Consider the following 16,135-nt stretch of genomic DNA (forward strand, 5'->3'; position numbering starts at 1 on the left):
ATAGTTAGGTTTTGCACCATTATGGAAATGTTCAAAAATAGGGTAAATATTCTATTTTAGGGAAGGACAAGCTTTTCAAGGCTAAGAGGTGATCTGGTAAGAATGGACTGGTAACAACTACTTCAAGGAAAGCCAGGGATAAATCACTGGGAGGCGTTCAAAGCACAATTCTAAAAGCCATACTTTGGGAAGCTTACAGGAATTTAGAAAATAACAGAGGTGAAGTGGAATTGGTCTCCCTCCTATCAGAACGATGTTGTGAAAGTTGAAAAGTTCCAGACAAAATTTACAAGCACGTTGCCAGGGTTGGAGGATTTGAGGTATAGGGAGAGGCTGAACAAGCTGGGGTTATTTTCTCTGGAATGTTGGAGGCTGAGGAGTGACCTTACAGAGGTTCATAAAATCATGAGGGGCGTGGATAGAGTAAATCGACAAAGTATTTTTCTTGGGGTGGGGAAGTCCAGAATGAGAGGGCATAGGTTGAGGGTGAGAGGGGAAAGATTTAAAAGGAACCTTAGGAGCAATGTTTTCACTCAGAATGTAATGTGTGTATGGAATGAGCTGCCAGAGGAAGTGGTGGAGGCTGGTACAATTACGACATTTAAAAGGCATCTGGATGTGTATAACAATAGGAAGGGATATCAATTTAGAGGGATATGGGCCAATTGCTGGCAAAAGGGAATAGATTGGTTAGGATATCTAGTCGGCATGGACGATTTGGGCCGAAGGGTCTGTTTCCATGGTGTACAGCTCTATGACTACAGAGAAGGTTGTGCATATCACTTGTACCTAGTGCACGGATGCAGAAGCTGTGGATATGGTCAATCTGACTTTTGTGTGGCCAAATTACGAGACACAAAATTGAGAGATAAGATTAACCATTACTTGGAAAAGCATCATTTAAATGTGGAGGGTCTGGAAAGTTTTGAGCAAGTAACAGAGAATTGATGAGAGTAGGGCAGTAGATGTTGTGTACATGGAGCTGAAAAATGTGTTGCTGGAAAAGCACAGCAAATCAGGCAGCATCCAAGGAGCAGGAGAATCGACATTTCGGGCATGAGCCCTTCTTCAGGAATCCTGAAGAAACATTGATTCTCTTGCTCCTTGGATGCTGCCTGACCTGCTGCGCTTTTCCAGCAACACATTTTTCAGCTCTGATCTCCAGCATCTGCAGTCCTCACTTTCTCCTAGTTGTGTACATGGTTTTCAGCAAAGCATATGATAAGATTGCACATTAGCAGATTGATCAGAAAAACGGATGCAGGGGAATGTGGTGAATTGGATTCAAAATCGGATCTGTGACCGGAAGCAAAGGATCGTGGTCAACAGATGTTGTTGCGAATGGAAAGCATTTCCAGTGGTTTTCCACAAGGCTCGATTTTAGGTCCCCTGCTGTTTGAGGTAAATGTTAATGCTTTAGACTTTATGAATAAAGTATGGTTCGTAAGTTTGCAGATGACAGAAAAATTGGCCAGGTGATTAATGATAGAGGGTGGCTTTCGACTGAAAGAAGATAGCAGTGGTTGGGTTGATTGGGCAGAAAAGTGGCAAATGGAATCAAGGGTTATGTTGAAAAAACAGAAAAGTGGAGTTCAGGATTATCAAATCGGGCATGATCTCATTGAATGGCAGAGCAGATCAGCTGAATGGCCTATTTCTAGACCTCTGTCTTATGGTATTGAATTCAAGAGCAGGGATATAATGCTGGAGTTATTGAAAATGCCAGTTAGACCACATCTGGAGATGTGTACAGTTCTGGTCACCATAATATCGGAAGGGCGATATGACACCAAAGGTAGTATGGAAGAGATAAAGAATAATGTTGTTAGAGATTGAACATTGTAGCTATGAGGCAAGTATGGATTTCTTCCTTTGGACAGAGGAGGCTGAGACACACATAATTATGAAGGGTTTGTATAGAATGGACAGGGAAGACCTAGATCCCCTAGAGGAAATATTAATTAGTAGGGAACACTGATTTAAGGGAAATTGGCAGAAGGAGTACAGGCAACCTGAAGAAAAATATTTTCCCCCAGATTTTGGTGGCATATGGAAATAAATGCCCAGTTTTGTGGTTAAAGTTGAAGTCTTCAACTTGTTTAAAGGAACCTGGATCTGGACGTGAAGTGCCATAACCTGGAAGGCTACTGACCAGATGCTAGAATATGGGATGGGAATGAGTGGCTAGTTGTTCAGCTGGTGCAGACATGATGAACCAAATGACCACTTTCTGTGCTGTAAATTTTCTGTGGTTATGTGGGAAATGGTCACACTTCAGAGCTCATAGTTTGGTGGAGTGGGGGGAGGCAATATATTCCCATGGACAAAGGATTGGCCAACTAACAGGAAACTCTTTTTAGGTGTTGTCTTATCACATCCCATGAATGAACAATAATTAAATGAAAACAGCAATGACAGCCTTTTGGGGATGTAAGTTTTAGATTTCTAATATCAATTGTATATTTCCTGATTTCAGTCCTTATTGCTGGGATTTTAATTTTAGCACTCTGCTGAGTAGTGCTCAATTCCCCCACAAGAGGAAATAGTTTTCCTGTATTTCTTTTAATGAATCTCTTTATTATTGAACAGATCACCCCAAACATTCTAAACACAAATGTGCAATCAAAGTTTATGCAACTTATTCCTGTAATTTAACCTATCAATCTGACATAATCTCTGTCACATTCAAAATGCCTTTCCTGTGATGTCCAAAACTGAATGCACTACTCCAGGTGAATTCTGATCAAGCCACCGACAACTGAAGCACAACTTTCTTAGTTTTGTGTTACAACTCCCTTGAGATAAATTCTAGAATTCAATTTACAATTTTAATGACTTTTAACGATTTGTGTGCATGGACACTTAAATCCATTAGTTCCTGCGCAATGCTTCACTCTCACCATTTGGAATACTTTGCTGTCTTATTAGATGACTTAAAGGTCCCCAAATCCATTGCTGTTACTTTAAATGCTATTGATAACGGAAAGAATAGTGAAGTTAATCACTGGAGTTTGATTGGTTTTAAATATTTCTAATATTGCTTTTCATAATTGTGTAGAAATTTCACAAGGAAGATACAAATGTCAGAATGTTTAATATTGAAGAAATATTAGGGATTTTCAGAGATGTTATTACACACCTCTAAAACAGGTGAAGCTTGAATCTGGTCCTCCTTGCTCAGAGGAAGGGACATTATTACTGCAACACATGAGTCCCCAAAATAAATATTATCTTTTAAATGTAAAGTACAATAGACTATGGATCAACTACCAATTGTGTGTTTGGTTTGTATGTTTGTCCTGAAGATAATTGATGATTGATGTGACAACAGCGTAAGGTTTGAATATAAGAGCTAAGAGCAGTCGGCAATTCAGTCACATCTTGACTTCACCTTCACTTTCCTGCCTGATATCCATCTGCCTGTAACAATGCTGCTCTTAAGTATAAGTTATGCATTACTTAGAGGCCTATTTACTGCACAGGTCTTGAATACACTTGGCATATTATGTACAGAACTCAGGTTCCCAACACTTCACAAAGTGCATAACTGCAGCACCTGCTAAGATCTAGGAACTCTCTGGGTCAGCTGTACAGAATTTATTATCTTGCTGGCCCATTTTTCTGAGGAGACCGCCAAGTCGACACTGAGGAACCCATTCGTAAACTTACGGATATTATATCCCTTACCTTAGAGGCACATGTTAGTGATCTTAATGAGGTCAGCCAGGTGAACCTCACTGAATATGAATTCCCTAATTTGAACTGTTGGTCTGGTCCAATCAGTGAGCCCTGGCTGCCAGATAAGAAAAGGAGTGTCACTGCAGAAAGGTGGCAGTGTGGGGAAAAAGGAAAAAAAAGCAAAAAGAAAAGAAAAAAAAAGCAGAGTGCCAGTGATTTTGTTCACTGAGAGCTGGCTCTGAGGGAGCTGGAGCAGTTTCAAAGACTCTCCGTGTGTAACAAAATAGAGACTTGGTGACAGGATATTGGCCTCTGTAGAGTTATTTCAACGATGACCAGATTATTTTGATTATTTTGCATGGGATGTGACAATTGCTGATATTGCTGTAATTTATATATAAAAAAAAGGAGTGTCAGACATCCTATTCATTCTGAGAGCTGACTCTGAAATAGCTGGATGAGTGTCAAGCTCCACAAATAAATAAAAGGTCACTTGGTGATGAGATACTGCAGAGGTACTTCAGCATGCTTACCTTCATTGGGCAGATCATTGAGTATAGGAGTTGGGACATAATGTTACAGCTGTACAGGACAGTGATGAGGCTACTTGTGGAACACTATGAAAGTTCTGGTCACCCTTCAGTAGAAAGCATGTTGTTAACTTGAGGGGATGCAAAAAGGATTTATGAAGGTGTTCCCAGGATTGGAGGATTTGAGTTGTAGAGAGAGGCAAAATAAGCTTGGGCTTTTTTTCCTGGAGTGTCGGAAGCTGAGGACTGACCTTATGGAAGTTTATAAAATCATGGAAGGCATAATAAGGGTGAATAGCCAAGGTTTTTGTCCAAGAGTGGAGGAGGCCAAATCTGGAGGATATAGTTTTAAGGTGAGAGGGGAAGATTTTAAAAAGGACTTGACGGGTAACCTTTTCACACAGTGGGTGATATGTGTATGGAACAAACTGCTAGAGAAAGTCGTGGAGTCAAGTACAATGACTTTTAAGAGTGTATGAGTAGGAAAGGTTTAGAGGGATATGGGATAATTGCTGATTAATGGGATTAGGTCAGGTGGGGATATATGATTTGGCGTAGACCAGTACGACTGAAGGGTATGTTTCTGTTGTATGATTCCATGATATCCTCTGAGCTACACCAGGCCCCAACATATTAGGTCACAAAAATAGAAGATACTAGGATGTGGAGTTGCTGCCCTTTACCCTGTCTCCTCTGATGCAAGGCACTCTGATTTGTGTGATAACAGTCATACTTGAAATACTTCAATTAGATACTGTTTATTTTAAATATGCAATGTTGGTTTAAAGCACTCCCATCTCTCTGTGCTTGCTAAGTTAGTGTAAATTAGTGACAAAAGTTTTGTTTAGAACTGGACTGTCACTGTCCTAACAAAAATAAGGTTTCAATGGAGATAATTAGGTGAAGGAGTTTTGAGAACCAAAGGTCTATCGGCTCAGAGTTGGCAGGAAATAAATTAGTGATTCAAGTATTTTCTTTATTACTTTTCACAAATATGGAACAGAATTTGCGATCACTCTGCATTTCTAGGATTTCAACTTACTTTTTCAGTTGCAATTATGTTACTTCAGTCAAGGTCAGGACATTAAAAAAGTGTGTGGGGAAGAAGTATTGTAAACATTTTTGTTTGAAGTCTAATTTAATAATTGTACTTGTTATCTTAATGAATCATCATTGGGTGTAATGAGTAAACTGCTAGGAATAATTCATGAATTATATGAAATAGGTAGGATGTGCTTGAGCATATAATGTTGTTTGATAGATTTACTTTTCTGTATAACTGTAAAGCTTTGTGCTTTTCTCCCACACTAGAATACTAAAATTATAGAGATGATATAGAAAGACCAATTCAGATTAATAGAGGATTTTTGCTTATTTTTATCTTAATAAAGTTAAGGTGCAATTTCTATCCCAGAACATGCAGGAAAATCTTAACACATCAGGCAGCGTCATTAGAGAAAGAAGTTTCAGGTTTTAATGTTTCAGGTCAATGAGCCTTTGTCAGGTATTGACATTGATGTGGTCCAGTAGTGGCATCAAAGGCTAATGTACTGCAATTCTGTCGGCTGACTACTAGCTTGAACTCCTCCTCCTCCTCCTCAAATGCTGCCTGGCTCTCTTTGGCTCCAGTCCATAGCACTCCTCCACTTCTTCCTGCTTGAAGTGGTATTTAAACTGTGCTCAGTTGATTCTTAAAGACTGCACCCTGGATGGGTGGAGGTAACCTAGATGTTCCACTCTAATGATCAGTGAGAAGCGAGTCAGTCTTTGAGAGTAGATCACCAAAAAAAAAACAACGGTCATGCAAAAGCTGTGCTGAGCTGCAGGAATCATTGTTGAACATATTCAGACTATGAACTTCTAACTTCATCTGTCTCTCACAATCCTGGCTTATTTTAAACCACCCAGAAATAATTGTGAATATAATGGTGGGAAACTGAGTTTTTAGCATCTGTAGTCTCATAAAGTTATTCCTACTTCGTGGAGAGGGGCAAAATGTGTAACGAAATTTGGAGTGTCAACACCAGTAGAGAAAACCAGCAACAACATATTATACCATACTTCAGCAAATCAAGGTAAATTACTAACCTTAGTAGTGCTGTCATGGTTCAACCAAATGCATAATTCCATTGCTCCTGATATCTGGTTGCAGACATAAGGAGGGACAAGGCAATAGCAGGATTTCAAAGCAAGGATTAGAATTTTAAAACACAGCTGTTGCTTATTTGGGAGTGAGTGCCGATTGACATCAAGTGATTGCTGAATATGACTTCACGCAACTTGGAATCAAAGCATCAGAATTTTGGATGGGCTTTGAATGGCCTCATGAGCTTGCCCAGTTTGTAATTGTTCCACATTGGATGTCTGTGTCTTCAGCTGCAAAGAACAAAGCTCTGAAGTTTTCTTCTTAACAAATTTTTGCCTCTCTTTACTTTAAGACACTTCTCAAAACTTACCTCTTTTCTCAAACCTTTTCCCATGTGCTCTAGTGTTTCCTTATATAGATTAGTGTCAAAATTTGCTTTATAACATTCCAGTGAAGTGGCTGAAAACAAGGTAAAGGTGTTGTAGAATTGTGAATTGTTAGGTGGAGGTCAGCCAAAAATGCATGGGAATAGCCAAGTCAGGAGTAACATGGAGGAGGGTTTCAGTAGCAGCAGTTAGAACAAATTGCTTCAGGCATGTATATCCATACAAATAAAGAAAGTGCCTTGTGCTGTATTTCTGTGAAAGAGGTGAACATGAACAATACATTTCAAAACCAGAAACTTTGAGGAATCACTTAGAATTTGCTTTGCAGAATTGCGTTGTGAGAATGTTTGCATCAATATGGGGAAGAATTTTTCGTAATATTAGTATTTATTCCTTTAGCAAATCTTTCCAAGTTGTTCTTCCCTGCAATCATGCATTTTATTGCCTGAAACTGTCAGTATTTCCAATTCCTCCAACCACTCATATTCTTCCATTTAACTCAGGGTCCAGCTGTCAGATGAGAACATTGGACAGTGGAATCGGAACATTTCCCCTTCCCGATTCTACAAACCGGATAACAGGAAGGCATGTTCCCAAAACAAGAACCTACCTTGAATGCGACCTATCCTTATCCCTGCAGGAAGCACCCCATCTGATCAATGTTTCTCAAAAAGCAAAAACACTTGAACGAGAAGTGCCTTGCCGAGCTGAATGCAGCACTCCTGGGCCAGACAAGATTGGCCATTCAACGTCCGATCCTACAGTGGCTGCCAAAGCTGTGCAGGCATTTCAAAGTTGCCTTCCTAAGCCATCTACAGCAGGTAAATGTCAAATGTACTTTTAACAAGTCACATTTCCAAATCTCTTTGCATAGTGTGATAACAGGTCATGGAATAAAGAGATTAATTAACTTAGAGAATATGAGTTGCTGCCAGAAAAGCATATCGCTATGAAGTCTATGAAGAGGCAACTGGCAGGATTTTAAATCTATTGGCATTTATCATATTCATATTAAAATTTTAAATGTAAAACCTCACATTAAACTCATGCAACATGAACAATTTCTAATAAAATGATTTGTGCATCAGTGATGGTTTTATCATATTATTCCATTATACTTCATATTTGAAGGTTATACAGCATAATCATCATATAGCAATATAAATTGAACATTAGCATATAGTAATTTAAACAATATTCCTTTTGTCTCAAGTATTTGTACTGATAATGTATGTATTTGTGAGCAGCTCGTGTGAAAAACCTCAGCTATACATTATCTGCTGTGCAGCTCAGTGGTCACGTATGTGACCTTATTTCTGATATAGTGCAGGCTATGTGATTAAATACTGTCATTATAACAAATTGAATAGAATCCACGGGCAATGGATTGTTTTATGAAGACTGGGTAATAGGAAAAGTCTGTAGAGATCTTGTTGCACGACGTCACCATACTGACAATGGCAGAGTACGGTCTCTTAATTAACATGTCAAGATGTCAACATCGCAAGATATTGTAAACCAGATAGTCAGTGTGTCCATGTTTGCCACCTGGTTACTTGCTAGCTGACTTTATTTTCTGTGCACATCTATAGAGAAAATTGCATGCATTCTTATATAACTATATTATTTATTATACAGTTATGAATTATTTTACCAAGAATAAAATATCAAAATAAATAAATTGATAGATAATTTCTGTTAAATTATGTTGAGCATTTGCCCTTAACAGAAAGAGTAACTTTGTTCATTTAAAGGGGAAGTTGAAGCAAATAAATGATACAATTCTATTCTAGGATTCCTGGTGCCTAAATATAAAGTACAAGATGATATGAACCAGCAACGTCTTCCTGCCCAACTTCCAAATATTTGTAAAAGTGAACACTCACGCTTTCCAGAGAAAATGAAAGATTTGCCGCAGCCAAGTAGCTCTCGAGTGCTGAGTACACAGGTATGACATAATTGTGTTTAAAATTTAAAAAAATGATGTTTTAATTCAGGAGAAACCTTTAATGCCTCTCCAATACATTTTCTGGTTTAGAATATATGTTAGATATATATTGTCATGTTAGTCACTTCTCAATTAGTTTTTGTTCAGAAGATCACATTAAACCTTTATGAAAGAGGCTCCACATACAGACTAAATATTAAGAGTATATTTGCAAGCACAAACATTCTCAAAGTTGAATAAGTTCTTATTTAATATCTAAACAGGATGGGTGAGAAAAGACAGATGACTTGATGTGATTTTGATGCTGTAATCTAACTTGGCTTTCAGATGACAGTCATAAGTGCTTGACATTGCTTTCACTTTTTTGACATTTTTGAACCCTTGCTTATGTTATCACTTTGCAGTCACATTGATATCCATCATTCTCGAGACACAAGCAGTGATATTTTCCTGTATCAATGAAATAAATCACAATATCATTGTCAGACGTGAACCTTTAGCTAGAAAGAAAATGACAATAGAAAACTACAAATCAAAGTATTGTAAAGTGTTTATATAAATTGCCCAGAAAAATATAAGCAAGTGTTTTTCCTTCTACAGGAATGTTGCAGAGTAGCAGTGATATTTATAAAGTGCTCAGGCTTTACCCTCTAATGTCTTCCTTTCCTAAAGCAAAATGCAAAGTGTTATGCAGTGTGTGAGACAAGATTATAAATGTGTCTGTGGATATGCTATATGTGTGCCAAATAATTACAGGTGAAAGGTATGATCACTTAAGCAAATAAATACTGCATACATTATAATTGCATATATCCCATCATTATCATTGAAAATACAATCAACATAGTAATATAAAAAGCATGAAAGACAATTTATTTGGGAGTTATTGATTACTGGACATTATAAATAGCTATGATTTACCTTACTGAATTAATTCTATAATTAAGTTGTACAATGAAGCTTTTAAATTGCAAAAGCCTACAAAAAGTACAAGTGTGAAAAGTAGCTGGGGATGTTTTTTTTTGCTGGAAGTGAAATCCAGGCCAATGTAGATTATGTTGCAGGCACTGACGCATTGAGCGTAATAGGAATCTTAACAGCTTGAGCATTGTTGCTTCTTTTTACAGTATCTTAGTTTCTTTCCATATTGTTGGCATTTAGCACACAACAGACTTTGTTATATTGTAATAACATTATCACTTGGGTACAATTACTTGAGTGATTCGGCTTCTGAACCCTGAGATGAGATTAATTTTATTTCCAAATTCTTTCTGTAGAATTGTGGGAAATAAGTTTTAGAGATGTTTGTGTGTAATGGCATTTGCTTCTAAATCTTACATGTTGGGGATCTAAAAAAAACTTGATTTTGAAAGAAGAATTGTAAAATATTTGCAGAAAGTGAATGTTTCGTGGTGTCTAGGATTTAATTGCAGCATTTATTCAACTGCAAACCCATGAAGCCTGGTACCAGGGAAAGGAAATGACCTACTGATTACCACCTACTGCCATCATCCCCTCCCTATCCTTCCTGACAGACAAGTTGATATTCTTGCACACTGAACAGCACTTGGACCCAGTACTGAAGATAACAAGGGTGCAGAATGTACTCTGGGTGACAGTCTGTCTAACATCAAGAGTGGTTCAACAGCTCTGCTACTGATCAAATTCTAATGCATCTGTTCATATCAGTTTAAGCAAGATCATCCATCACACAGTCCCTGTGGAGACCAAGCTCCATCGTCACACTGAGAATATCCTCCATTGATTTGTCTGGCATTATCATTGTGTAGGATAGATTTCAAACAGATCTAGCAACTGAGCATCCATGAAATGTTTTGGGCCATTGGTAGCAGCAGAATATATTCAACCATAATCTGCATCTTCATAGTCAACATACACATTTTCAGCTCTGATCTCCAGCATCTGCAGTCCTCACTTTCTCCTAGTAATTATACAGGGCCTTGAGGAGACCACAACTGGAATATTGTGTTCAGTTTTGATCTCCCTATTGAGGAATGATGTTCTTACTATAGAGGGAGCTCAGTGAGGTTTTACTAAACTAATTTCTGGGATAGCAGGACTGATTCATGAACAGGGTGTTAAATTGGTTAGGATAATATTTGTTAGAGTTCACAATAATGGGGTGGCGGTGGGGGGGGGGGAGGGGTTGGTTCTCATAGAAACCCAAACATTCTAATACAACCAACCAGCGTGAGGGTGATTGCAGGAAAGATGTTTCTGATGCAGGGATAGTCCAGAACCAGGGGGTCACCATCCAAGGATATTGGGCACACCATATAGCACTGGGAGAGAGAGATTTCTTCTTGCAGAGAGTGTTGAGCCTATGGAATTTGCTACTTGAAGCCAAAATATTGTATAAGACCATAAGACATAGGAATGGAAGTAAGGCCATTCGGCCCATCGAGTCCACTCTGCCATTCAATCATGGCTAATGGGTATTTTAACTCTACTTACCAGCATTCTCCCCATAGCCCTTAATTCCTCGTGACATCAAGAATCTATCAATCTCTGCCTTGAAGACATTTAGCGTCCCGGCCTCCACTGCACTCTGCGGCAATGAATTCCACAGGCCCACCACTCTCTGGCTGAAGAAATGTCTCCGCATTTCTGTTCTGAATTGACCCCCTCTAATTCTAAGGCTGTGTCCATGGGTCCTAGTCTCCTCGCCTAACGAAACAATTTCCTAGCGTCCACCCTCCTTTAGATTCAAACATCTAAAGCCATCCCTCCTCCAACATCTCTTTACTGATCTATTTTCCTATACCGATTCAGTAGTGCATGGCACTGGAAGCAATCTTGAGATTATAACCTTGGTCTTCCTCCTTAGTCTACTACCTAACTCTCTCAATTCCTGCTGCAGGAGCTCATTTCCTTTTCAACCCATGCTAGTACTAACATGTACCACAACTGCTGACTGTTCTTCCTAGTTTTCTGATTTTTTTTACAACTCCATTTCCCTTTCCTTACCTTATTTCTGCTCGTTCTTTGTCTTTTTCTGCAATCTCTAGTTTTTTTTTTTGGCCTCTCCTCATGCTCGAGCTGCATTAACAATAACTCAAAGTCACCTGTCTGTAGTGGTTCCAAGGATTCTGACGATCTCACTCTCTCGTGTGAGCTGGTCTGCTACTTGGGAACCAGTCACATGGTTGTTGGCAGGCAGAAAGCTTATATCATCAACTGATCATCATACATCAGTTAACTACTTGTTGCTGGCAAAATCTCGGTGTGCACACTGTCTTGTGCCAGTTTGTCTGCGACTTAACGTTTCTGACTTGTTTCCACTTTGTCATCCTCGAGGCTCAGCATTTTCACAATGCATAACTACACATTTGTTGTGGTCTGTGTGCATTTTGGCAAAGGTTTTGATAAGGTTTCTAATGGCAGACTATTTAAGAAAGTAAGACCCAATGGAATCTGAGGCAATGCCATGTTGGATTCATAATTAGTGAAAATGCAGGAGGCAGAGGGTGATCCTGGAGGGGTGTTTCTGTGATTGGAATTCTGTTACCAGTGAGGAGCTGCAGGGTGCTGAAGTCTTTGGTGTGGTGAATCTTAATGATCTGGACTTAAATTTTGGATGTATGAGCAAAACATTTTCAGACCACACAAAAAAATTGGTGGGATGATAAATAGGAGGATAGATGCAACCAACAGGAAATTGTGAATGGACTGGTTGGGTAAGCAAAACGGTGGCAAATAGAATTCAATATGACAAAGTAGGAGGTCAACGTAGCTGGTGAGAGCTAACATGTGAGATTCAACTATGAATGTTCGGAGGACCCTGAATAGTACCAAAGATCAAAGGGACCTTGGTGCGCGTGTCCACACATCTCTGAAGGTATCAGGGCACTGATTAAAAGGCATATGAAATACTTGCCTTTGACAGCTGAGGCATAGTTAATAGTTTGCATCAATTATAAAATTATCAACTATAATTGTCTTAAAAGAAATATTGGTCCATTTGACCTGGTGACCTTTGATGTAGAAGCAGTAATGATGGGAAGGAAGTTATAACAAAAAACTCTAGCTGTCAGACGTAAAAAAGATCTACAAGCAGAGGGGGCTTGCAGGCAATGCACAGATACTGGCACAAAAAGAAAGCAGACAGAGACAGAAAAGGAACACACAAAACTCTTGTGAAGAGATGAAGCAAATTGCTATCTGGAAGAGATCAGTTTTGCTGGTTGGCAGAAAAGGAACAGAAGCTCCTACAGGCATTGGAAGTGGGCTGGAAGTGTCTAAAACCTGAAAAGCTGTGTGAATAGCTTAGTATTGCCAAAAAGCTGGATGTTTTCCCAGAAATGGCCAACCTGAAAACTGGTTATTGGTTGGTTGCTTGAAAAGGAACTCTGGAAAATTGCACCTCTGGTTCTGCTAGGACCTGAGGGAGCAAAGGTTCATAGAGGTGTGCCTGACTGATGGTAAGCATACTTGTGAACATAAACGTGAAAATTGTTGTCAGGTTGAACACCTCATCTACATGAAAAAATTAGCATATTGGAGAACTGTGACTTTTCTGCCAAGGGGTAATGTGAACGCTGATGGTTACAGAAAAGTGTATTTTTACTAGATCAAATGTTGAGGTGAAGTTTACCTTTCTAGTTGGAGTACTATTTGTCTGTTATTTTATGTGTACATTGTGTTGGTTCTTGTTCATAATAAGGTAAAAGTTGCATAATTGGAATTTTGTTGGTGAGATTTTAGTTAGGGATTATTCTGTAAATTTGACTATGTTGGTTACAAAAAAATGATTCTAAACAAAAATCTTTGTTAGAACATTAGCTTTCAATGGCTTTTGTCTTTTCTATGGTTTAATTCAAAAAAGTGGCATGCAACAGTTTATGAAACATGTTTTGATAGGCAATAGAATAATAACAGATCAATGTTAATGTATTATCTGAAAAAGCTGTGTCATAATGATGGTTGGGTTGCTCATTTTATCCCCCTGACCTTTTTAAGAAAATTTAATTTGGAAGCAGTTGCCTGCATGAGGGATGTTTTGAACCCAAAGTATTTGTTCTATTTTATAATTGGTTTCTGTGGTCATCAAGGTGTGAAATGGGCAATTTGACTTTTGGCAACTGGTGTCTATATCATATTCTCTCAGCCGAGATCTAACATTATGCTATTAATGATATAATAAAGCTATCTCTAGTTTACTCCAGTATTTTTGAAAGTATGATCTCAAAATATATTTTTACTCAAACTTCAGAATTCCCACTCCGTTATTTCTCTTGCCCCCAGTTTCTCAAATTAGCAATCCTTCCGGGCTCAGAGATCAGATTGCTCTTTTCATGATAGTACATTGTTGATTTACAGTCTAGAATTGAGTCCACTAGGAACTGCAGAAACTTTTTAAAAAAAAAATCTTAGATACAGGCAGCGAAGAATGGAGACTCCTATCCTATCTGCTTTTAGTAAAGCAGTCCTAGAACAGTGATAAAAGGATACAGTGAAATCCTTACATTTGGTGTCCATTTTTTAAATATACATTTTAGGTAATGTTTTATTAAAAGAATAGTGAATCCAGAGAAATTAGGCCCTTTGTAAAGTTTGTCTAATAAATTCTACATTGGAGCATTACTCAAATAATGACTCATATCCATTTGCAGACAAAGTTGGATTATGATTATAATTAACATGCATTACCTGACTAATCATTTAAATCATACCTTTTGTTTTCTGTAACTGAAAAAAGTTTGTTCTGACACATTGAAATGATGTAGCCTCAGAGGTATTGATTTGAAATAAAGAGAAAATTGGGATAATTAATTTATCATCTATTTAAATAAATTTAAGAGTACATTTTCTAAGACTATGGAACTGTGTAAAGGACTAATTACTGAAAGGCCATCAATGAATACCTCAAGGAATAAGATGTTTATTAGTCTACTTATTTTTAAAAAAAGGTTAATTTCAGCTACATTTGTCTAGTTAATCTTGCAGTTTTTAAATTACCTGTGACTTCAAATTGATTATTCCTTCCTATGTGTCATCTAAGAACAAATCTATTGGAGTCATGAACTCTCTATGCTTTTTTCCTAGCTAGAGAGATGTATACCAAAGTAAGTGCTGTTGTTAGAAAACACAAAATATGGAACAATTTACTATGTATCAGATAAAATATTAAAATGATTTGTCTTGCAAATAATTAATTACATTGAAGTGCAACTGCCTTTTTCGTAAATAAGTGTGCTTGCCAATGTACTTTGCATATCATTCATTGTTAGCAGTTGAGTAAGGATTTTTGTGATGGCCTTGTTGTCTATCCCTATTGCCATTGAAGTTATGGTGGTGAGGAAAGGTGCCAATCATCTTATCCTGTTTTTGTTATTATTAATATGCATGATTATTTGGGTTGAAAGTTTCCATTAAAAAGAGTTTTATTGCTGCCATAATCTGATTTTTAGAATTGGTAGATAAATCCTATAGCCATGTTTTTAATTTATGCAAAACTCTGCTAAAATAGCATAATAGTCTATTGAAATATTGCCTTCTGTTACCACAAACAAAGGTTTTGGATTAGAGCATTTTACTTCTGTATCTGAACATACTTGAAAAAAAACCTTAAAAATAAAATTATATGAATCTATTTGCTTCACAATGCTAGTCCCACCAAAACAAATGTGAGATAAATGTTTGCAGCAAAATCTTAAGAGGTAGTGTACTGGTTTTGAAATTTATATTTTTCTCCCTCAAATGCAAAATGGAAACCTTTTGGCAAAACGTAATGGAAGTATCTGAATGAAATGAATAGATATGTTCTAGCGGCTGTACGATTGTTTTTGCAGGAGCAAGCCATGCATCTCTGTTCATACTCAGCCAGCAGCAGTGACAATGAAACAGAAGCAGAATTTGGGACAAATGAGACTGGAACTGAGCGTAAGGAATTATTCAGCAAAATGAAAAACAGCAAGCATGGTAAAGTAATTTTAAAATCTTATATCTTAACCTTAAGCAGTTACTGGTTCCACAGCAACAAATGTTCTTTAGACACTGTAAATTCTCCTAATATCCCATGGCAGTTTATAGTCCTATTTTAGTACAAGTTTACTTTGGCTCATTTTCAAAACGTAATAGTAAAAACATCTATGACAATCACATAAATGATTTAGGTGTAACCAATATACTTGTAGAAATTAAAAGGGTTTTAATGTCCTGTGCATATAGCAGGCAAATAATTTTGACCTTTTTTATCATTATGTTGATTAACCACTTTTAATTTATTTGCTTTTTTTTGTTACACCCACTTTATTCAAACAAACTACAGTGGCAGCTACATTGCAGACAAAAAATGTTTTCCACCTCCTACTCACCGTTTTTATTACCTGCTTTCTGTGGATACAGCTTCTATTTAGTTGTTTATATTCCTACATTTGTAGATTTCAGTAGCAAAGATGAGACTACTTTTCATTTACTTTAAAGAACAAAGCCTTTATATTCCTGTGGATGACTTTTCAAATAAGTCTCAGTAAAATGAAACTTT

General features: G+C 37.6%; 1 protein-coding gene across 6 annotated transcripts in view; it reads left to right on the plus strand.

Annotated features, from left to right (window-relative positions):
- The window catches only part of nckap5l (NCK-associated protein 5-like), an 807,388-nt gene that overhangs the window by 744,433 nt on the left and 46,820 nt on the right, over window positions 1–16,135 (plus strand). For all 6 annotated transcript variants that reach the window (XM_060827141.1, XM_060827140.1, XM_060827143.1 and 3 more), the window contains 3 exons: window positions 7,184–7,501; window positions 8,474–8,628; window positions 15,441–15,570. In XM_060827141.1, the coding sequence (XP_060683124.1) occupies window positions 7,184–7,501; window positions 8,474–8,628; window positions 15,441–15,570 (603 nt within the window). The remainder of the gene's footprint in view (window positions 1–7,183; window positions 7,502–8,473; window positions 8,629–15,440; window positions 15,571–16,135) is intronic.

The sequence above is a fragment of the Hemiscyllium ocellatum genome, chromosome 7, assembly GCF_020745735.1.
Source record: "Hemiscyllium ocellatum isolate sHemOce1 chromosome 7, sHemOce1.pat.X.cur, whole genome shotgun sequence".
NCBI classification, from domain to species: domain Eukaryota; kingdom Metazoa; phylum Chordata; class Chondrichthyes; order Orectolobiformes; family Hemiscylliidae; genus Hemiscyllium; species Hemiscyllium ocellatum.